At 33.9% G+C, this 23,532-nt stretch overlaps 4 protein-coding genes across 7 annotated transcripts in view; 3 read left to right on the plus strand and 1 right to left on the minus strand.

The window, feature by feature from the left end:
• LOC112906825 (ankyrin repeat domain-containing protein 29) overlaps positions 1–516 on the minus strand; it is a 24,682-nt gene extending 24,166 nt beyond the window's left edge. The window contains exon 1 of the mRNA XM_025981816.1: positions 226–516. Within this exon, the coding sequence (XP_025837601.1) occupies positions 226–237 (12 nt within the window). The 5' untranslated portion in view covers positions 238–516. The remainder of the gene's footprint in view (positions 1–225) is intronic.
• A 238-nt stretch (positions 517–754) lies between these two features.
• LOC108744907 (40S ribosomal protein S21) lies at positions 755–1,472 on the plus strand. Its single transcript, XM_018480870.2, has 4 exons — positions 755–959; positions 1,022–1,094; positions 1,158–1,349; positions 1,433–1,472. The coding sequence occupies exons 2-4, from the start codon at positions 1,045–1,047 to the stop codon at positions 1,440–1,442; spliced, it is 252 nt and encodes an 83-aa protein (XP_018336372.1). The 5' UTR covers positions 755–959; positions 1,022–1,044; the 3' UTR covers positions 1,443–1,472.
• A 344-nt stretch (positions 1,473–1,816) lies between these two features.
• Positions 1,817–23,532, plus strand: part of LOC108744931 — a 103,190-nt gene continuing 81,474 nt past the window's right edge. Inside the window, exons 1-3 of one of the 4 annotated variants that reach the window (XM_018480903.1) lie at positions 1,817–1,971; positions 3,383–3,445; positions 17,003–17,047. In XM_018480903.1, the coding sequence (XP_018336405.1) occupies positions 1,866–1,971; positions 3,383–3,445; positions 17,003–17,047 (214 nt within the window). In that variant the 5' untranslated portion in view covers positions 1,817–1,865. Of the gene's footprint in view, positions 1,972–3,382; positions 3,446–5,853; positions 5,924–7,609; positions 8,058–17,002; positions 17,048–23,532 lie in introns of those variants that run through there. The other 3 variants (XM_018480906.1, XM_018480904.1, XM_018480905.1) reach the window with 3 other exon arrangements.
• Positions 2,011–3,289, plus strand: LOC108744932 (F-box only protein 7-like). The gene has a single exon (XM_018480907.1). It carries the CDS (start codon positions 2,444–2,446, stop codon positions 3,125–3,127), a length of 684 nt encoding a protein of 227 aa, XP_018336409.1. The 5' UTR covers positions 2,011–2,443; the 3' UTR covers positions 3,128–3,289.

A 23,532-nucleotide genomic window follows, 5' to 3' on the forward strand; every position in this document is an offset into this window, starting at 1 on the left:
CTAGTTTAATCTTGTAAAAAAAGTATATCTAAGAATGTTCATAATAATAAACTAATAAAAAAAAATTTGCTTTTTATAAACATACAAAAATTGTCAATTTTTAGGTAGTAAAACAGATTTAAATTTTGTAAAAAAAAGTTTAGGTAGGATGGGTAGTATCCGTATACTTGTGTATCTATTACTATAAATTAAATCATAAAGTCTATATAAATAAATTAGTTTTACCTTAAGCGACATCCTTTTTTAATAATTTATTGAGATCGCCGGTAGAACCAGAAAGTGCGGTCACTGTTTACCTTTGCATAATGCAAAATCGATCTTATCTAACGTAAGACAGAAGGGCAAGGACTAAATTGTTATTTGTCACACAAGTTTCACCTATAAATTACGCAACCTAAGCACTAAAATACCGGCTCTAAGGAAGGTTGTGTACTCGAGTTACTTTTTCGTTCTCGTCACTTTCAGTTCGCAGGTTTCCACGTCTTTGCTGCACCATTCCTATTAAAATATTGACCAACATACGCGCGGATTTTAAAACAGCACCTACTAGCGCATGCTTTACTGTTTTCTGACCTATTTTTTAAATAATTCCCGCTCTTATTAGATTTCTACTGAATACACCATAGAGTTGGTCATGATGAATGGTAGATGGCGGTGTCAGTCAAATATTTATTTAGACAGTTACTATTTAATTCGTTAGGCGGCGCAACAGTCCACATTAAAGGCTCATAAGCTATTTGTAAATACGGAAAAATATCCCGTAATAAAACTTAATCATAAATAAATGCACACTTAACATAATATTAAATTTTTATTAATTGCCAGTGATCCTTTAAAATGCAAATATACTGAGTGTCGGGAAGTGATTTAATTATATTAACCCCATTTAGTGACCTCTAGTGACAAGTAAGAAGCCTAGTGTTCTTTGGATTTTGTATCTCTAATCTATGGTATCTCGTGTAAGTTATACTTTTTAGCAATATTTATCATGCAATTAATTCTTTCACGTTTTACCTTTTAGCTGTACGGTATCAAAAACTAATAATGGAAAACGACGCAAAAGAATTCGTTGACTTGTACTGCCCCAGGAAGTGGTAAGCGTATATAACCACGTGTTTGGAGGTTAGAATTTGCATTCTTATTAATAATTTTTTCAGTTCGGCAAGTAACAGAATAATTCACGCAAAGGACCATGCATCCATTCAAATTAGTTTTGCTGACGTTGATCCCGCCACTGGGAGGATGACAGAAACCACAAGAAGTTATGCCCTATGTGGGGCAATCAGAAGAATGGGTGAATCTGATGATTGTCTTGTTAGGCTGACTAAAAAAGATAGTCTTCTTGCTAAGTAAGTTTTACACAATGCAAGCTACACTTTGTGTATAAGAACTGTGTTAAATAGGTGGTTTACATATCTTGTTTTTTTTTCAGGAATTTTTAGGATGAAGTAAGTTGTAATAAATAAAATAATGAAAAAACTGTTTTGTTTGTATTTTTTTTTTGTTATTTTGTCGTAGTATAAAATTTTTATGATTAAGCAAAAAGAAAATATTTAGGAAATAAGTATGAAAAACAGTGATATTGACCAAGCTTAGCACATGTGAGGGATTAATAAAACAATACTACAAGTAACAATATCATTACTGGCACATTATCTAAAGCATTTAAACCTATTAATTATTCTTACTGTAAGAAAAGAAATTTTATTAAAAAATAGCTTTAGATTACGAGCAAGGAACGATGCTAAAAAAAATGACAATTTTAAAATCACTGTTGCCATCTGTTGCATTTAACATGCAATAATCAGTTATGTTTGAAAAGTTGACAAAACTTTTAATGCCAAATATGGAAGTTTAAATGTAAGATGGCCGAGTGCGGTGATAAAACTGTGATAATGACTGTAAACACTCAAAAACATAGTGAATATGTGCAACAAAATGAATTAAAAGATAGTAGAATAAATGAAAAAGGTACGTTTCTATAACTATGCAAAATAACCTCCTACATTTTGATGACGTTTGTTATGACAGCTGTTTTTAACAGTTTACGAAAAGAGATACAAAAACATCAGCTTTTCTTGAATGAAATTGTGAATATTTTTTTATTTCAAGCCAATTTGCAGACATATTTTTCATATTAATTGCTTTTGTGTAAGAGAAAGGTACTGCTAAAAATTCTTTTTGTATGAATCATCGAGTTTTGATTACCAGTTTGTTTTACTTTTTGATGTAAAATAAATCTTGTTGAGTTAGAAACAAGAATATTACAACGTAATTTTTGATTTGGACCATTTCAAATGTAACGTTCGTAATAAAATGCAGTGCATGTGCTTAGAAATTCAACAGGCTGCTTCCTTAGGATTGGTGTAAAGCCGCGGGGTATTTGAATGTTAGACTACTGTTTCGACTTAACCTCAATGCTAAGTTGTAAACAGTGCAAGTAATGGAGCCCCTTCTTTTGTGCGATAGCTCTGGTAATCAAGTGCCAAAAAGTCTGTTAAATGTACTGGCTGCACTTTCATCTGAAGAAGCAATAAATGCAAGTGATGTTTTAGTTGGATTGATTTATATTTTGATGTTAGAAACTGGATTTGTTACCACTGATATTGATGCACCCCCTGAAGAGTGCTTGAGTTCTGATTTTCATTATCATCGATTTCTACGATGTACTACTCAACTGCCTAAAAATTGGATAAAAAATGTGCATAATTACAATTTTTCTTTCATTTTACTACCTTATCGACAACATATCTGTCACATATCCTGCATCCCAGTTTGTGAGGATATAATTGTAAACTGTACCATTGAAGGAATCAACTCATCCCATCTAAGTATTCTGATCGATCCATTCTTATATGTTTTGAAGTCATCAGAAGGGGTGAAGTGGAGATTTCAGAACTTGAAGAGTCTCTCCTTATATTTTAAAAATGAAATCAGTTATCCTGCTAAAATGGTAATTTTACAAAATAATAATGTTGGATGTGCATGTCTCCAAAATCTACCAGTCGAAGTCTTATTGAATATTGTGAAATATCTGGACGGTAGAGCTCTTTACAAATTTAAAGAAGTATGCAAATATTTTAAGGAAGTTTGCTTAAGTGATAGGATTTATAAAAAGATGCACTGATGTGTATATATGTCTGTTTCACGGTTTATTTAATAAAATTAATTTTACAACGATACTATTGTTTTTAATTTATAACATGTATATACATATTTATTATTAATTGACTAGAAACGTTGTAAAAGTGGTTATTTTTATAGTAATAAATGTTGTTGCATATAGGTACATTACTGGTTTTATTTTATTTTCATTTTAATAGTGAAGAAATTCTAGTAATTAATGTCATGTAAAGAAAATTGCAGATCTTTTTTGTTACAGAAAATGAAGAGGAATGTCCAGATGGTGACAGCGAAAATTCTGAAAAAATTAATGGAAATGCTGGTAAGTAAAATATTGCTTAGAACTTTTATTTCAGAAGAACTTTTCTTCATCATATAACCAGTCAAGCAGAAGTTTTCTTTTTTTTTTTTGTTAAGTATTCTGTATACAAAAAACATCTTTGCTAAAAACAACTTTATTCAAATAGTTGATAATATGTGAACATTCTTCGGCTATGCCACAATAATTTTCTAGCAGTAGTGAGTCAAAAGTTTCTGAAGTTTTTATTCTCCCTTTGATATCTTTTCTTGCATTGTTCTTTTTTTACGTGTTAAAAGAGAAATTCAGTTTGCCACAAATATGACTTGATAAATGTTATAAATGTAGCTGTTGTAGGAACACTTTCCTAGAACAGTATAATAATATACAAGTTTTAATTAAATGAATAACAAATATGAGAATGTTTTGTCGTCTAGTTTTCAGAAAAAATATACAGGGTGTCCGGTAACTGATGATCAAGCTAAATTTCGCTTATACAGAAAAAATTCCGGTGTAATAATCTTAATTTATTTAGAGCTACTGTTTTCGATATTTTAGTGATGATACAAAAATCTTCATTGCTCAATTAATTAAGCGCAAATAAATAAAATGGATTATAATGCTTTATTTATAGACTCTGCAGTGCAGTTTGGGCTTTTTAAGTTATTGAGAAAAACTGAAAACTCTTCTGGAATATCGCAAATCATTTTTTCTATTTTCATTTTTCTAAGTATTTAATTATTGGTAGGCCCTTAAAAATCGGAATTTTCGTTAAAAACTGATTATTGATAAGCGTGGGAATTCCCTGTTGTAATCACTATTTCTTACAGAAAATACTGTATGTTTATCACATATAAAAGTTTGTCAAAATTTTTGAAAAAAATAAAATGTTCGAAAATTCCTGCGTTTTGCAAGGAAGTTTTAAAGAAAACTATCGAGTAGAAAGGATTAAAACAAAATTTAAATTTACGTAGTTCCAAACATGTCAATTCAAAATAAATTGAGTAAAAAAGGCCTTTATCATCGGTGTAAAAAAAACAGACGTGAATGAAAACTTTTCAACATGGATAATCTGGTTAATGTAGTGTAGATTTGAGGACATGGCCACGGACGAAATTAGTCTCTCCCAAATTCGTTATTAGGGGATGCGACCGGGGTTGGATGCGCAGCATCTCTTTCGTCTTTTCGACCCTCCGCTTCGGCATCCGCCAGTGTGTTTTCCGTTCTCATACAGTTTCCACCATCTGGGTGGACTTGCCCTCTATATACCCATTTCGTGTTTCTGCTGCTGGAACACTTTCGACGTTTGTTTCGTGGTCGTGTGAGTGTGTATGTGTGTCGTATTTGTATACATGTGTTCGAGGACGAATGCACCCCACATCAGACCGTACGCGATTCGGTTTTGTGTCCTTGGCCGGTGCGATTTTGACAGATTTCACTGTTGTTGAAATAATAATATATAGACTTCCGAAGGACACGGGAGAACAAAATATACAGGGTGGCTTCCCGAAGGGTTCTTATGTTGACTCACAGTCACAGTGATGGGGAATTTCCAATATATCAAGGTATTTATGGTTTCACAATATCCCACGTCCTTTACTATTTGCGAACAATAATCTAGTCTAGATCGTCCTCTGCCCCCATTTACTCCAGTTTCGCCTTCTAATATACTACCATCCTATCTCTCTTCTCCCTCGTTAGCTCTCTTAGCGTCGTGTGTTCGATTGTAACACACTTGAAAAATCTTATTCGAACTTATCATTGTTTTTTTGTTAAACTTTCCCGCTCTTTCCATACACTTCGGTCTTCTTTCAGTTTCCATATGTAGTGAGTAATCGTCCATACTCATTCTATTAAATTTTTTTTATTCGTTTTTCCATCTTTCCTTTGTGATTTTCTTTTCTTCAGTTTGAATATTCAATATATTATCCTTAACTTTTATGCTTGCTTTTAATAACACACTGTCCTTTGAATTTAACACTTTAATAGCCTCTTATCTACCCTGAAAACTCTTCGGTTTTTAATAATATTAATTGTTTATATATGTATCCACTTTGTTATAATTGTGCATTCTTTATTAAGTCTGAAAATAATTAACCTAGTACCTCCACAAAAATTTTATAGATGGTGTTTTGTTAACGTTACATATCGCAAAACGACCTAAATTGATGCCACGTCCGACAGTCTATTTTTTATCGTAGTAAGGCATATAATAATTTTTATTATTTTTTTTATGTAAGCTGATGTGTTACACTTAACTACGTAACGGTAAACATACGAAATGTATTATTTATATTAAAATCTGCAGTTATCAGTATCCAACAATAAGTACGACAGAAGTAGACAGACAAACAGATAAACATACAAACCATAATTACATGATGGCATTATTTTATCTGATAAGTCGTAATATCAACATTCAGCAGTATAACTTGGTAGTTTAATAAACAATATAATAACATATGTTAGTGCCTATAATAGAAGCAATTACATTCAAATTAGGTAATGAGTTATTAAAAGGCTAATTGTTGTTATCGTCACTCTGTTGGGTATAATTTTGTATGAAACTTATCTAATATTTATAGTTTAGATTCCATTATTAATTTCTTCTCCTTATCGTAATGTTTAAAGATCGGAACCAAAATAGGGGTTTTAATAATTTGATTGATTTATAACCAACACCGATGTCTCCTAATTGGGAGCAATTTTCAAGGGTACGTGTTTTGGCTGCGATTTTTGGTATATATATTATATTTTAGTCAAATTTAGGCACTTTGTAAAATATACCATCTTTTACTTGCGTGAAATTATTTCAGTTTTCAAAATTTATTTCTTATTTCACAAAAAAATAAAAAATGCTATCGTAAAATGTAATTTTTATATTTCCAATCCAGAAGATGCTTCACAGTCATGTAATTAATTATGAGAAAAAACAAATGTCACCTAGATCGAATTATAATTACGTACTGTTTTTATTGCCGAAGAATGACGACTATTATGCGTTTGACGACTATAATTGTCTGGTACTCTATGCCATCATAGCTAATCAACTAATAATTTGATTCGGATGTTGCTTATTTAATATCTTAAATGTGTTTGAAAGTTATCAGTACAATAGTTAAGGGTTTCTGCAAGATATAATTTGGCGTACTATATACAGGTAAGGCGAAACGTTCACCGAACATAGAAATTACACTTTTCTGTGTCCGCATTTTTTCTTTTATATCATATGAACAAACATGCATAATTTTGTGAACACGTAGAATATATCTTTTCAACCACGTCTATCTAAATGTGCAAATTTTTCCACACTACGCTTTATTTTCCAAAAGATGATAGACACTAGGTACCTTTGAATGATTACAAGTAGTAGATTTCCCTATGTTAGGTTGTCAACTTGCCTCTAGTGTATATTGTATGTTGTATGATTACGGTTGGATATTTCGTAGTTGAAGGTTGAGTAAGAAGATAGTTTTAATGATAATATATTATAATAATAATCTATTATCATAAAACATTTCTTTTATTGTATANATACATGTCTATGATATTGATAACACAAACAAACAATTATGTAAAACAAGGTAGTCGCAAAACGGGAACAATTAGGGACGAATTTTAATGAAAAATCGGGGTAATGCGAAAAATATGAGGAAATTTTAGTTTTAGTAAAAATTGATCTTAAACATTTTGTTTTTCCTTTAAACAAATATTACCAGTTGGTAATTGCTCAGTATCTATCCAATTACGGCTCTGAATTTTATTAAAACTTAAACTATTTTCTTTTTTTTGTTGTGCATTTTTTCAGTTTTTGTATATTTTATTTTTTTTTGTGAATTTTTTAGTTTTTTAATATTTTGTTACACTCATCCTCGAAGGTTTTCCATTTTTTTTTATCTAATTTATGAGGTATACTGTACGCAGCGATAAGTAGCTAATTTTGAAACCTTACAACCGACTTCACTATTTCTAGTTATTATTTTATTTTAACTTACACCTCTATCGTCGTGTAATACGTCATTTATTGAACGTGATTTTTACACTAAACTAGAGTAATAAACAGTTAAAATAAAGATAATGGAACTGTGTACAATGTAATGTCATAATATGTACGGAGTTCTACTATATTAAGTCGATATATAGGTAGGCGAGGTGGTGTACGTAATGGTAGGATTGAAGTGCTAATTAAATTTTATACATTTAATTTCTTAAAAAGTCGTACGTACAAACGCACCAGTGCTTCAGTCGATAAATTACTGTGATAGATACACGTGATAAGATAAAAGATAACATTTTTTTATGTCATTAGGGATAGTTATTGGTGTGTACGATTTAAGTGAAGAACACACGTTTTGGTGCCGCCCGATTTGAATTTAACAAATAAAAAATATACAAGTGTAAAGTTGAGTGAGAGGTTTTTGTGGATGGCGGGTTATATTGTGCTAATGGTGATTAAGTATTGCGTGTATCTATTACAAGTTTCTTTTCAATTGCTCCAATGAAATGTCTTGGTTGATACGGAAAAATATAACGAGATCAAGCAAAAAGAGATCAAGTAGTGGCGTGGAGGGAGAAAGATTTCTGGCGATTAATGGTGAGCCATCACAGAAAAATACAAATACCGTCAGTTTTCCAAGTAAGTTACGTTACTTGCCAGTACGTGTTTCATTTTATAATAGATTACGACAAGATAAACAAATTATTCACTGAATCCACAAATATTCGTAATGCCATCAAGTTTAAGTACCTACGTACTAGTGATTACGGAAGTTCTGCATACTTTTTCACATCCGCTTCTGCGTCTGATTCCGCATTTTTATAACGGAAGATTATCGCAACTTAACAAAATTTTATTTCTCTTCTTTTTGAAAATCAATATATCGGAACAAACAAATCGTAAAAATTTTATTTGTTGGTTGAACTTGACTGTTTTCAAAACACAATTTACATGGAATTGCTCTTTGCAAAACTGCATGTTGGGCAGATACCTGCGCCAGCTTTCAGCAACCCCTTTGTGACATCATGAATGTAACGTTCGTGGGTTTAACAAAATTAACGTTTACACTAATTCTTAAAGAACTTAAAAACACTATTAAATTATTACTAAACTTAGGTTATGAATTATTCTATTTATTCATACTACTGTTAATATATCACTATTCGCTGCGCTATTTATTTCACTTCTATCACTGTCAATTTATTTCTGGATTCACTTCTGCAACGGTCAATTTATTTCTTCTTATTCTCTCGGCGATCGTCCCTTCCTTTAAATACTCTTTTGTTTACTTTCGGGAACCTTCTAGAAACATCCGGATAGTTTCTTTTTTCTTTGAACTGTTTAACTGCTTTCCCAGAACGCAGGTACGACACATACATTTACAAATACGGCGCACATGAAGAAAGGCGCCCGCGGCTAGTCGGCGAATTGATAAGCACACAAACACACTCGTGCTCACTACATTATCAATCGTTTACGTTTATGAAGTATTAGCGTCAACGCAGATTTATAGCCGACAAGATTTTGTTAATAACAATATTGTCCCTGTGCAAATATCTTAACTGTAGGGCTTAAATCTATTTCCTACTTTCTCGTATGTTGATATTTTCCAAATTTTATTCTCGTGTTGGTTTCCTACTTTAATCTAAAAACGTCCGGGACTTTCAGCTTCCCCTTAACAATTCTCCCAATAATTTCATTTCCAAAATAGTAACACATTTATAGATAGTGTTTATTTAAGTATTTTGTATAGTGTTTGCTCAGTGGTGTAAATTTTGAGTTAAAAGTGCAATTTTGAAGCCATTTGGTATTATTTTCAACTTTATATTAATTATAACGTAAACATTGACCCTCTCTCTTACCCCCACGTAACAGGACCATAACGTTCGGTTGGTTCTCCTCCCCCTAATTAGGGATTTTATGAATGGCTCTAAAGTGAAAAAAGTTACACTAGAATATAAGCCTTCTGAGTTAACTTAAAATGAGTTCTAGAATAAAGGGTTGTTAAAAAATAGCTATTAGGTCTTCTTAGCTGTGGACCATCATACAGTAATGACGCTCCCGAAATGGAAAATGAAAAATATTTTCATTACTCTGCTAATGCAGCATATCAAAAAGCTTTCTTCGTTTCTTCAACCGAGGTAGTGAATTTTTACGTGTAATCTATTTTTGTTTAAAAGAAATTTTGTTTTCCGTTTTCGAAATGAAGTCAAACTGTTCAACTTCTGCAAAATAGTAATCATGATAATGAAGGAGTAAATTGATATCATCAGTTTTCAGATTTCTGAACTCACGTTGAAATTTATGACTCTTGAATCATTGAACTGAGCGTAAAGATTTATGTCCAGAGGGTAGATGAAGGAGTTTGTTTTTATGTGGTGTCTTAAAAAATTGAAAAGAGGAAAGCTTGAGGTCGTTTATCGTTTTTTTTCCTTATGGGAAGTTCTTTAGGGTGTATATGTCACAACCAATTCGAATAAATCGTTACTTTTGCCGATTCCGCTTGGGCGTTTTCAGAATGAAGTGTTGGTTTATTGGATTAGGCGGACTGCAATACAAAGAGTAAGTTATGATAATAAATTGTCTAGGCTCAGATGCCTAATTGGGGCAATAAAATGAGCATATGCCAAATACGGATATTTTTCGGTATCAGCTCATGTACGTGAAAATTGAGCAGATCGCCGTCATCATTTGATCTGATATCAAACTTCTTGAGATTATTCGACTTACACAATTTTTTGTCACAATATAACGAAATAGTAGCTACCTTAACACCAAGTGAAATGTGTCAATGGCGCCCCTCAAACGAAGGCAAATGAGCATTTTCAATTTTGGAACAAAACAAATTAAGTTTTCTTGGTTTGTGAATAGTTCGGTCGGAGTTGTCCGCAAGGATGAGCAAAGTCAAATTATTGCTCCCTTCAGTCGTTAACATTATGTTAGGGAAAAACCGTATTTCGAACGTCTTTAATGCCATATAATACCTAACAATTGAGCAAATGAATTTTTGCAATCTTGGTTCGGGTTTAAGGGCAGTCATCGGTTACAATTACTTCCTAAGGTTCACATCAAGCTTCGGAGATGGAAGGATCTGTGAAAAAGCTCGCCACTCGTGCTAGCGAAACGACGACGGCCATTAAGCGCGAATCAGGATAGCAACAATTCACCTACTGGCCGCGAGAGCCTTTATCAAATTGAGCAAGTGCGTTAGTTTGCTCACAATCTGCTGCAACATAATGACAGATTGTGCACAATCGCAAAATGTATTCCGCTGCTGTTTTGTTACTTATTATACGTACTGATTTTTAAATTATGCACCCTTTATGTGAACCATTTGCACCCCGAATTGTCGCTTGAGTGTATAAGAATCTGGCTGAGTTTTTATTTAGCCGCTTTTGAAACCAGAACTGCTTTCAAAATCGTCTAGACGAAATTCATACTTAGCGAGTTAGGCGTAATGGTTGTAAATAAAAGTGAATTTTTTATGAGTATAATTATTTATATTTATTATTACACACATTAAGGAGACAAATTGTGTTACTAGAACAGCTAATTATAATTAAAACAAGAAAACAAGATTTTAAACTTTACGAGTTCACTCAAAGGAAAGTTTTGAAAGTGAAAATTTTCTGACAAGTCTAATTTTAGAGAAAATACTTTGCTTTACTTGAAAACTTACTTTAATATTAATAATATAATTTAATATTAATAAAGCGACTTGTAGAAAGTTCTTAGAAATATGTATGTAGGTACTTAGTTTCGTTTTACTTTATCGAAAAATTCTGAAAATAGTTAACTGACGAATATCATTGCAATCTTTTATCTGTGTTGTTTTCATATTTGATTCCACCACACCCCTGTATCCGATATTATATTTCCTACCCAATAAAATTAAAACTTATTTCAGTATAGACATACGTAGATAACTGGTTTACTTGACTATACAAAAATATTATTTAAATTTTCTTAGTATCTGCATTATACGTAATTATTGTTTGTTCTGTTGAAAGCGAATTATTTAAAATACTTCGTAGGAATAGTATTTATAATATTTGTAGTTTGTGATTACGAGTTACTTTGAAATAGAAATTAAAAATTTTTATATTGCTAAAGTACAAATAAGTAATTAAAAGGCAACAAAATTACTTTTAAATGTTCGCTTTATGTTAATTTTTTAATGTAATGATTGATTCACAAACAACTAAGTTTTCCAAATTGTATTTAACAAATGTATTTGAATGGGGTATTATTTTTATTACTTCCACTTCACCTACCTTTTGAAAAATTCGACATGTTATAGGATAATTGGGGGAAGTATCTTCAACCATCTTTTCAATGCAATTTAAAAACTTTAGGGGGTGTTCATAAAATTTTGACAGTTTGATTAGTTTAGGACAGTTTTCAGAGAAGCAGGTGACAGTGTATTGTTGAAAGTGCATTGAGAATTTTTTTAGACTAACTGCAGCGGAGAACACTCCAAATTGAAAAGAATAAAAAAATAATTAAGAAGTCCAATGCTTCAAGAAAGATTGACCAGTTTGGCGCTGATGTCCATAGAATGTGATGTGCTCAAAGTCATAGGCAACTCAAAACTACAAGGGTCCTTTTTCAATAAACGTAGAATTTTAAGAGCTAACTTGTGAAAACTTGAAGAGTTACTTTTCCGAATCGTATTACAATTATCTATTTATTCATTGTGGTTGTAAAGACAATATAAAGACAGCAGACGAAAAATTAGAAGAAATGGTCGATTTTAGATATCTAGAAAGTCAGATAAGTCAGGACGGAAGGAGTATAGTAGGGATATAAATCAGAGGATAGCGCAGGGACAAGTCGTCTTCAATAAAAAGAAGTCACTTCTACGTTGGCGAATGGTTAATTGAGAAATTCGAAAAAGATTGTTAAAGGTGTATGTTTGGTTCGTGATGCTGAACGGGTGCGAAACATGGACGGTGGACGTGGCGGAAAATAAAAGGTTAGAAGCTTTCGAAATGTGGTGTTACATGTTAGTGATGAGGATACCGTGGATAGAGAAGATTAGAAATGAAGAGGTATTAGAAAAAATAGGAGAACAAAGGACTCAATGGAAGTCAATAAGAAATAGGCCAGATAGGTTGGTAGGACACCTTCTTAGGCATGAAGGTCTAGTCAGAGACATATTAGAGGCAGAAACGGAAGTTAGGGGGGGTAGGGGTAGACCTACTGGTTGCAATTAGTTAAGGTTGTGGGATGTTTTAGCTTTAGGGTAACGCGAAGATGTCTGAGGATGGGAAAGAGTGAAGATGCGTGTCCAACCAGCCTTAGGACTGACGACATCATGATGATGAAGTGTATTTTTTTTATTTTTGATTCCCTTCCTAAAAACAGGTTATCGTCATCATCATTATGAAGTCGTTAGTCTTAAGACTCCACTACCACTCTTTGCTATCCTGAGCTAATCTTCGCATTTCCATAAAACTAGAACAACCCATATCTTTAACTATTTGTGAACAGTAATCTAATCTAAGTCTACCTCAACCCCTCCTAACTTCCGTTTCTACCTCTAATATGTCTCTTAGTTAAGGATATGGGCTGTTCTAGTTTTAGGGAAATGCGAAGATTAGCTCAGGATAGGAGTGGAGGTGAGTGTCCAACCAGTCGTAGGACTGCCGACCTTATGGTGATGATGGTTGTAAAGAAATAAAAATAATTGTTGAATAAATTTAGAACTTATCCTTTTTGGTTGTTTTAACAAAATAGTCAAAGTCATAGGGACTCGTATGGCCTAGGGTCTTCAATAAGTTAAATACTACCCCAGGAAGGTATCTGTACCATGACTTACAGAACAACCCATAGTTTACTGACGAGCCACTATTGAGTTCAGTGTAGTTCAAAATTCCTTAAAAGTTCTGAATTTCCAACTCCGGAATGAAGGCAAATAGTGCCAGTACGCGTCGTTCACAGTAAGACGCTTGGGTTTCATTGGACTCGGAAATTTATGTGGGGTCTGACCTTACAATTCTCGTGGAAAACAAGACGGAATAAGGGTAGGGACTACCACTGGCGTCGGTTCATCGAATGCACTAATAAGACATTCATTATTCGTGGCTTAATTTCTTTTCTAAAGTAATTGGAGAGCAAATACGCGAGAACAAGGAACAGACAGAAAGACCGGGCCAGGCTGGCTGGGGAAAAAGCTGTGTGCTAGCGACGGAAAGAAAGGGTGGAGGAGCAAGGCGAAAGGGAGGAATTGGTGAAATAATAGAGAGGTTGAATTCTTTATTTCAGAATTGCATTTGCAGTTAATTTAAAATGCACCAACTTCTGTGATGTTTCTCTAATAGTTCTAAAAGGCAACAGCTAAATGCAGCATTCAAATTTTTTGTAACCGTATTTTTGTACAGGGGCGCGACATGTAACAATAGAGTTTTAAACTATTCATATTTGAATGCAAACTAATTTTGCACCCTGGCGCGTAGAATGTATGCAAAAAGAAGTATTGGAATGTACTTCTACAAAATTCAAAATTTATTTTTCTATTTGGTGTTTCTTCCAACGTGTGACATGCTTTTTTAGTTCGTTAATGAAAAATTCTGGTGGCCAAGTGGCCACAATCGCACAATCGTTGTTTCTCTAATGATTATCCTTATAATCCTTCTTGAGGTGAGGGAAGAAGTAGAAGTCAGTTGTTGCCAAATCCGTGAAGTATGGCGGGTGCTCAATTGGTTCAAATTTCAAACATCGTGCACAGATTCTTGATGTGTAATCTACTCGTTTTTTAGTTATACCTAAGTGATTAACGATAAACTGCTAGGTGGCTAGGTGGTTTTGAATCAAGTCGATTTGCTTCTTTCAGTGTTTCTCGTTAGGTCATACAAACTGGTCACCTATTGTAAGGTGAATTCTCAATTTTTACATAATATTACGCAATTCCTCCATCCACTTATTCGCAGTACTTTTATGAATAGTGTCAGTACTATAAACCGCTTTTAAAATACGAAAAATGTCTGTAGGAACAACATTTTGTGCTGTTAGAAATTTGATTACTGCGCGCTGTTTTAATTAAGTTCGAAAAGCGCGCTTACCCGACTCAATCACAATTTTCATATGCAATCATTTCCAACTGTGTAGTTCATTTGTTTTAGTACTGCGCGTTAAGGTGCGTTTACGCCGAGCGTTCGAATCAAGGCGAGGCAGAACACATTTTATTTCATTTCATATTCATTTAGTTGACAATGACGACAATTATTATTAATAAAAAAGCCATGTATGTACAACTGTCGTTCACATCAAGTTAAATTCTCTAGGCGTATTCGTTCTGTCTCGCCTTGCGACCGTTCGTGCGAATGTGTATACGCACCTTTAGCGTTCAAAACTTTTTAGATGATCCTCGTAATAGTACTCACTAAAAATAGAATATATAAATAATAATTTAATTATAAGTGCAGTTAAATTCTGTTTGCACATGTGATATAGTGTGGCATAAGGGAGGTGTGTAGCTTTAAAAGTTATGAGTTCGTGGAACATGATAAAAAATTTGTGTAGGTACTCCGTATCTGTTTCGTAAAGGACATAAATAACATTAAAAATTGCTATGAGATTATGTATGAAAGAAGTGAAAAATGAACTTGAGTTAACCGACAACTTAATAACACACTGTTTTCTTGCTCGAAAACTCTCAAGTAAATGTCCGCAGTGCAGAATGCAATGTCGTGATTTATAAACCTCTTACTTACGTCTTTTATTGTCTGGCTGCACCTTACCAGGAGATCTGGTTATTTTTGTGAATCTCTGTATTAAGGGAAAGACACGAAGACAAGGACGTGTATAATAATAAATTACTTGTCAAGACTTTTGTACCGAAAAGCGCAGCTCCTTCGTTCGGAGAACTTTTTATCAAAATAAAAAAAAAAGTAGTTTATCACTAATGAAATCGATATACGTCAGATAACGAAAACAACTGCAATATCGTAGATAAATGTACGATGTTCTGAAATAAGACAAACATGTAAATTGAAGAATGAAGTAATACTTTTATCATATACTTAATACAAATGCAGTCGAACTTTTGCAATTTGTAATCTTTTTTGTTCTCTTGATATACATATTAATTTCGAAAAAGGTTGTTAAATGTGTATGTTTGGAGCATGGCGCTGTACGGGTGCGAAACATGGACAGTAGGTGTGATGGAAAAGAAAATGTTAGAAGCGTTCGAAATGAGGTATTACAGGCGAATGATGACGATACCGTGGATAGAGAAGGTTAGAAATGAAGAGGTATTAGAAAGAATAGGAGAACAGAGGATTCTATCGAAGCCAATAAGAAATACGCTAAATAGGTTAGTAGGACAGCTTCTCAGGCATGAAGGTCTAGTCAGAAACATATTAGATACAGAAACGGGAGTTAGGAGGGGTAGAGGCAGACCTAGATTAGATTACTGTTCGCAAATAGTTACGGATGTGATTGTTCTAGTTTTAGGGAAATGCGAAGATTAGCTCAGGATATGAAAGAGTGGAGGTGCGTGTCCAACCAGTCTTAGGACTGACGACCGACTTTATGATGATGATGATGATGATGCAAGCAACGAATTGTGTTCTAATTTTACTAATACCAATAATTCAAAATTTGTAACCAAAAAATGAAAACTTAACTTTTGAAGGGGTGCAGGTAGGATACCTAGGTGGGTAGCTGTACTACATCTTGTGGGCCCCATGAGGTTGCCCCCTAGAGCAAGGAAGGATTGTTACAATTTTTTTTTTTTCATTTTACCGAGAATATTTTCAAGCGGATTTGTTTCATCGAGCCCCCATGAGATAGATTTAAGTGTAATAGGTTATAGGAAAAACCCATAAGGCAATGCTCATTTTAGTATCACCACTTTTTTTGGTGGGATTTTTATGAGGAATCTACGGGGAAATCCCTATATGCCCCCCATTAGCCACACGAGGCCGGCACGCCACATGGGACATACCCCCTCTAAATTCTACTGGGGTTGTTTTGGCTAGAATTATGATAAATAGTAGGATATAAATGTGCATAAATATCTATTTAGCAAGGATTCTTGCTTTTTGCTAAATTGTTAACAAAAAATATATTGCTCAAGAAGTTTGTGAAACACAGTAATACACGACGTCTAACAAAAATTAAAAAGTTTGACGATAAACCAGGAATTTTTCTTTAACCCCAATTTTCTCTAACTCGAACATAACTGGTAGTATTTAGAAGGGGAGTGCATTATTTCTATCAACTTTGACACGATAATTATACAATTGCTAATTAGAAGTTTAACACGTTAATAGTTTAGTAGTAACATCAACATTTTAAAATGGACAATTACTTTAACCTGTAATTGAAGCCAAAAAAACGAATTTCCGTAAAACATTCAAAACGTCGGTTATTAGGAATGGCTTTTTTGAATTGTATAAACTGGGTTTATTATAAGAAGATTCCACGTCTGTTTTATTATCAATTGATTGATGCCTTAATGTTTTTTTTTTCCATACAGGTATGCGACTTGTGACTTGTTCTTTAATCTTCTGGAAAGCACTTCTTCTTCTTCTGATTCGCTTAATGTTTTAAGTAATATCAGCTCTGTTTTGTTTCAGGTACGTGCGAGGATCTTAACGAATCGCCCACTCACAACGAGAACGGTGAGTCGCCTATTTCAGTTTTCTTAATTTAGCCCTTGTGACCTCTTCTGTCTCGGATCGTTTCGAAAAGTTGGCCGTTCCGTTCCCAAATTATCTTATCGCACAGATGGGTAAACGGGAATGCTCGTAGAGCCGTGACCCAGTTATTAACCCCTTTTTAAAATCACGGTTACTCTTATTTACGTATATTCAGGGTGTCTCGGAATCCCTAATTGTTCTTTTATTATGTAGTCACAATAAAACTAAAAGGGAATTCACTGGTCAACATAGAAATACGAAATACAGACGAGAGATGTTGTTTCATGTTTATGGCCTCTGGTGCTCTGATAATATAATCAACAATAAGTTCGAAATTTTAGTCATTTTTCGAACTAATAACTACAATTTCAATAAACGTAATTGTCTGAATAAAAAAACTATGTGGGAACCCCCCGTCGACTATACAGGGCCCGATCTAGTGGGGACAATTTGGTCAAATACCTAAAGAAGGCAGAAAAACTAAGGGCGGTAGGCCAGGGGTCGGCAACCTGCGGCTTGCGAGCTCTTTCGATGTGAAGCTGCGGCTCTTTAGTTCCGTATGAAAATATTATTTATTTTATCAAAAAAAAAAAAACATTTAAAAATCGTTCTGAATTGATTGACGAGGATTAGACACTGATTCTATCTTGATTCTTGTACTCGCTTTTCACCGCATCCCAATAGTCTTCCAGATTGTTACAGTGAGGTGAAGTAGTTGGCATGTCGAGTACTGACTATCTTCCGATCGACATATTCCTGCGAGCAAGCCCTTGCATGAATATAATTAAAAGTAAAGTAAGAAGCTAACTAACAAATGAAAATTTAGAATCGTGTTTGAAACTTAAAAAAACAAGTTATGAGCCAAATTTATCCAAACTTTCTAAAATCATGCAAAGCCAACACTCTTATTGAATTTGTTTGCTCAAATGTATGATATTATTCTTTTTTTTATTTTAACTACAAGTTACATTGTTTAGTAAAGTTTAAATTTTCTACTTGAATAACCATGCAAAGCCATGGCTCCCATTGAATTTGTTTGCTCAATTGTTTGTTATTGAAGTACAAGTTAGTGTTGTATATAAATAGATATTTTTTCTTATGAATAAATAGATATTCTTTCTTATGAATAAATAGATTGGTTTTTTATCAAAAAAAATTATTTAAATGCGAGTACTATTTATTTTTGGCAAGAAAAAATTTTGTGGCTCTTTAAAAACTTTGAAATTTTGTAAATTGTAATTTTCGACTCTTCTGACTCAAAAGGTTGCCGAAGCGCTAGGCGGTTGTGCGGAGAGAAGAGACAAAAATTACAGTGCTCAGCAGCCCTACAAAAAAGTAGCTAGCGGCTGTAATTTTTTAGACATCGATATATTTTAATGCGGTGTCTTATAATTTCTTTAATGCTTCTTAGCAGTCTAGCAGGAACAAAAAATAGAAAAGAAGAAGCCAGCTCTTTTGAACACTCGAAATGTAATGACTTTGTACGATTTTTGAGTTGAGAATATAAGTAAATTATCCCAAATCTTTTACCGATTTTAAATTTCTGAACTGGCAACCCTTTTCGTTCGCAAGGATTGTCCATATTTCTGATAGTTTGCATGTAGGCAATATAATATATTTTTTAGGGTATACTCTTTTATCCTAGAACGGGATCTTGTAGGGGATTCCCCAAGTTGATTCGCTTGTCTATATAAGCAAAAATTCGGATATTATTTTTTTGTTAGTTTAACATTCATTTATCAAAGACGCGATAAGCATCATTCAAGATAGGACAACTTTAGGAACTTTAAAGGGGCAAGGGATTAGTATACTTAGATAATCTATTAGTATTTATTAAGGAGGTGTTAGAGATAGTTTTAAGCGGTATTGACAAAATAAAACAAAAATACTGGTATACAAGGGAAGAAAAAGTAGGAAAAGAGCGAATACCAAGGAGACGAAAAATTAGAAGAAGTGGCTGATTTTAGGTATCTAGGAAGTCAGATAAGTCAGGACGGAAAGGGTAGTAGGGAGTCGCCTTCAATAAAAAGAAGTTACTTCTATGCTCACGGACAAGTAATCTAGAAATTCGAAAACTATTGTTAAAGGTATGTTTGGAGCACGGCGCTGTACGCGTACGAAACATGGTCGGCGGGCGCGACGGAAAAAGGTTAGAAGCGTTCGAAATGTGGTGTTACAGGCGAATGATGGGGATACCGTGGATAGAGATGGTTAGAAATGAAGAGGCATTAGAGAGAATAGGAGAACAGAGGATTCAGAGTCAATAATAAATAGGCGGGGTAGGTTAGTAGAACACCTTCTCAGGCATACAGGACTAGTTAGCTAGTAGAGACATATAAGAAGAAGAAGAGTGAATGAGGAGTAAAGGAAGACTTAGACTAGATCACTGTTCACAAATAATTAAGGTTGTGGGATATTCTGGTGTTAGGGAAATGTGAAGATTAGCGCAGGATAAGAAAAACTAGTCTTAATTACGCACATTAACACCCTGTACATCGTGACGTGTCTTCTAATTTAAAATTTATCTGAACTGTACTGTCACTATCGTGATCAGTGTATGACGCTGGTCGCTAATTCAGGCAAATATTTCACATTCTCCGACTCAATAAATGATCTTATAAGAGAGCCATGCTCTCGCTCTCCATTGTATATGTACATAGAATACGCATACATACAATCCAGGATGTAGACAGGATAGCAGTTCTTTAACGATGAAACTGAACAACAAATTGGATTGTGACTCATTTCAGACGAGTCTTTCCACTTCTTGCTTCTGTATATTGTCAAAATGTTCTTCACTAATAACGATGACGGCTGTTCTTAAAATAGAATTTATACGTTTGTTAGAATATTCCATCGGAATTTTAACAAAATGTATAAAAATCATCCAAAAAAGTCTTAAACATTTCCAATTCTTGTTTTTAAGTGTAAAGTCAAGGAAGAAAAAGTAAAAAGGACAATATTGGATAAATTTATTACTTAACTATTTACTTTTATATTTTTGGTTAAATTTCAACTCTACGATAAAAGTTTTCTTGCCAATCTATATATCCAATTAAATTTAATTGACAATTGGAAAAAGACACTGCAATATTCTTTGTTATCGATGCACTTATTAGTGTGTCTTTGGTTTTGTTTTTTAATTTTACGTGAATTTTTATGAATATACCAGGGCTGCCATGTAAATATACTGAGAAGGCGAATTGTGAACCGAATACAGGGATATTCTATTACATGTAATAATGAAATTACGGGGTCATTTTTTGAAAGAAAAAAAAACGCAAAATTAACCTTTTGATATGGTGTTTCTTCCAACTTCCTTATTCGTCCCTGAAGAATTCTAGAGGTCTATCTCGGATCCAAGTGGTCATATTTGACCTCACTATCATTGTTGGTCTAAACTTTGTCCTTGAAATCTTTTTTGAGGTAATGGATGAAGTGGAAGTTGGATGGCGCTAAATCTGAAAAGTATGGCGAGTATGCAATAGATGATTATGATAATGAAAATTATTAAGCCTACTTTTGATGTCCAGGACATTTTATCGTTTAATAGATAGGGGCAAAAGATTACTATGCCTGGATGCCAGATGATATAGCAGTATTAGCATCTAGCAAGGAGAAGTTGGAGATAGCTTTAAATAAAATGGAAGTGCTATTGACAAAACAGTACTGAATGAAAGTAAATAAATGTAAAACAAAAATAGTGGTATGCAAGGGAAGAAAAAGTAGGGAAAGAGCAAATATAAAGATGGGAAACGAAAAATTAGTGACTGATTTTAGGTATCTAGGAAGTTAGATAAGTCAGGACGGAAAGTGTAGTAGGGATATAAAGCAGAGGATAGCGCAGGGTCGTGTCGCCTTCAATAAAAAGAAGTCACTTCTATGTTCGCGAACGGTTAATTTAGAAATTCGAAAAAGGTTGTTAAAGGTGTATGTTTGGAGCACGGCGTTGTACATGTGCGAAAAGAAAAGAAGATGTTAAAAGCGTTCGAAATGTGGTGTTACAGGCGAATAATGAGGATACCGTAGATAGAGANAAAAGTAAAACAAAAATACTGGTATGCAAGGGAAGAGACAGTAGGGAAGAGCGAATATAAAGATAGGAGACGAAAAATTAGAGGAAGTGGCTGATTTTAGGTATCTAGGAAGTCAGATAAGTCAGGACGGAAACAGTAGTAGGGATATAAAGCAGAGGTGGCGCAGAGATGAGCCGCCTTCAATAAAAGGAAGTAACTTCTATGCTCGCGAAGGGTTAATTTAAAAATTCGAAAAAGATTGTTAAAGGTGTATGTTTCGGAGCGCGGCGCTGCATGGGTGCGCAAAATGGAGAGCGGGCACGGTGGAAAAGAAAACATTTAACGTGGTGTTACAGGCGAATGAAGAAAATACCATGGATAGAGGTTAGAAATGAAGAGGTATTAGAAAGAATAGGAGAACAGAGTACTCTATGGAAGTCAATAAGGAATAGGCGGGATAGGTTGGTAGGACATCTTCTCAGGCATGCAGGTCTAGTCAGAGACATATTAGAGGCAGGAATGAGAGTTAAAAGGGGTAGAGGTAGAGCAAGCAGTCTTAGGATTGACAATCTTATGATTATAAATAGGAAACATTTAGACATGTTGGAGGTTTTAAAATTACAGATAATGTATGGCAGAAGCTGTAGCTAAACGTACACCGGCAGAATACCTTGTTGCATCAATTAATGTCCCGTCGTTTTTGGTTTTATGGCATATAATTTACAAACTGCCTATGAACTAATACTGCTTTTAGAAATGTCTAGTCTGAACCGAAAGCATTGATTTATTTGGATTGACTGCGATACATATGTAAAATGAGTACTGTTTTTAAATGCCAGCTCTTTTCAGAAAACTGCATGCATGCCCTTAGAATATTCTTTAAGTGAATTTTGCTGTCATCTTAAGTGCTTCTGGTTTTTAGATAAGAACAGTTGCCGTAGTCAATGTACAGAGATAAATCGGATTGTCCGTCAGTTTTAAAACAGGAGCTACAACAACACAGGGTGTTCCATTTCGCAGAATTACCAACATATGTATTTAGAAATAAAAGAATTATCAGATTTCGGTGTTGTGTGATCCTGTTTCTGTTATTACAAACAGGGTGGATAAATGCGAAAGACAAATTTCTGTCGAATACATCAAATGGGAATCGCGATTTTGATCTCATTGGATCTCGTCAGCACGCCTTACACAAACAGAATATATACCAACTCTACGTTTGATGAATTACTGCAATAAGCGTAGTGAAAGTCACCTATGCCGTGGAATCAATTAGGCAAGTCGAGAATTTTTTGAATCTCACAAAATGTAGCAATTTTCTATAAGTAGATGGCGTTCACTACGCTGTTTCGGATGAATATAGTTTATAATGCCCCGTAAATTTGCAAATGTTAGTGAATCTGCCTTGGCCTTATTATTTGTCTAAAGTTTAACCTTGACTGATCAGTAGCATTTGATTTGTAAGCTGAAAATTTAAAAATAGTTCGAAAACGGAAACGCTCTTAATATGCACATCTATAAACGTACAGCGTCGTGTATAAACATGGCTTAAAGTCAGAGCGCACTTTGTGTAGCTAATGTTTTTGTTAACCTGGTAGCATTGTACGTCACTTCCGATACAACCGGAAGTAATAGAACTGAAAATACTTTATTACTTCAACAAACCAAGCATCGGGGAGAACTTTTGTACCACATTCAAATTGACTGTGCTTAAAGAACGTCGGGATGTTAGGTTAATATTAGGAATTTGTATTAGAATCAGAATAATAAATTGTGAAATAAAAATATTGAAAACAATAGGCACAAATGTGTCTTTATAAATCGGTAAAATGTATGGCCGGTTGTTTTTTTAAAACTAGTATTTATTTACTTGATATTTGGATAGGTCATTTTCTTAAGACTGTTTGGACACGCACCTTCACTCTTTCCTATTCTCAGCTAATCTTCACATTTCCTTAAAACTAAAGCTACCTCTACTCCTTTTAACTCCTGTTTATGCTTCTAATATGTCTCTAACTAGCCCTTCATATGCGAGAAAATGTCCTACCAACCTATCTCGCCTATTTCGTATTGTCTTTCATGGAGTTCTCTGTTCTATTTTTTTCAAGTGAAATTTCTTTACGCACGGTAGAGTAAGTTCGTTTCATGCGAGTTGCTATGTAACGAAATCAAGCAACGCATTTCCCCCGCTGTCTGTCCCTATGTATGCTTAGATCTTTAAAACTAGGCAACGGATTTTAATGCGGTTTTTTTTAATAGATAGAGTAATTCAAGAGGAAGGTTTATATGTATAATACATGCATAATATAGTAGAGAAACACTGATAATTTTAGAGGTTTGTAATGTGATGTCTTAAATAAACACATTTTTGTGCGCTTACATTGCAAACGCTGACTGAACCCTACGAGATAGATCAAAATAATATACTACAGTATTGTACACCTTAAAAAG

This window comes from Agrilus planipennis, unplaced genomic scaffold, assembly GCF_000699045.2.
Source record: "Agrilus planipennis isolate EAB-ADULT unplaced genomic scaffold, Apla_2.0 scaffold42, whole genome shotgun sequence".
Taxonomy (NCBI): Eukaryota; Metazoa; Arthropoda; class Insecta; order Coleoptera; family Buprestidae; genus Agrilus; species Agrilus planipennis.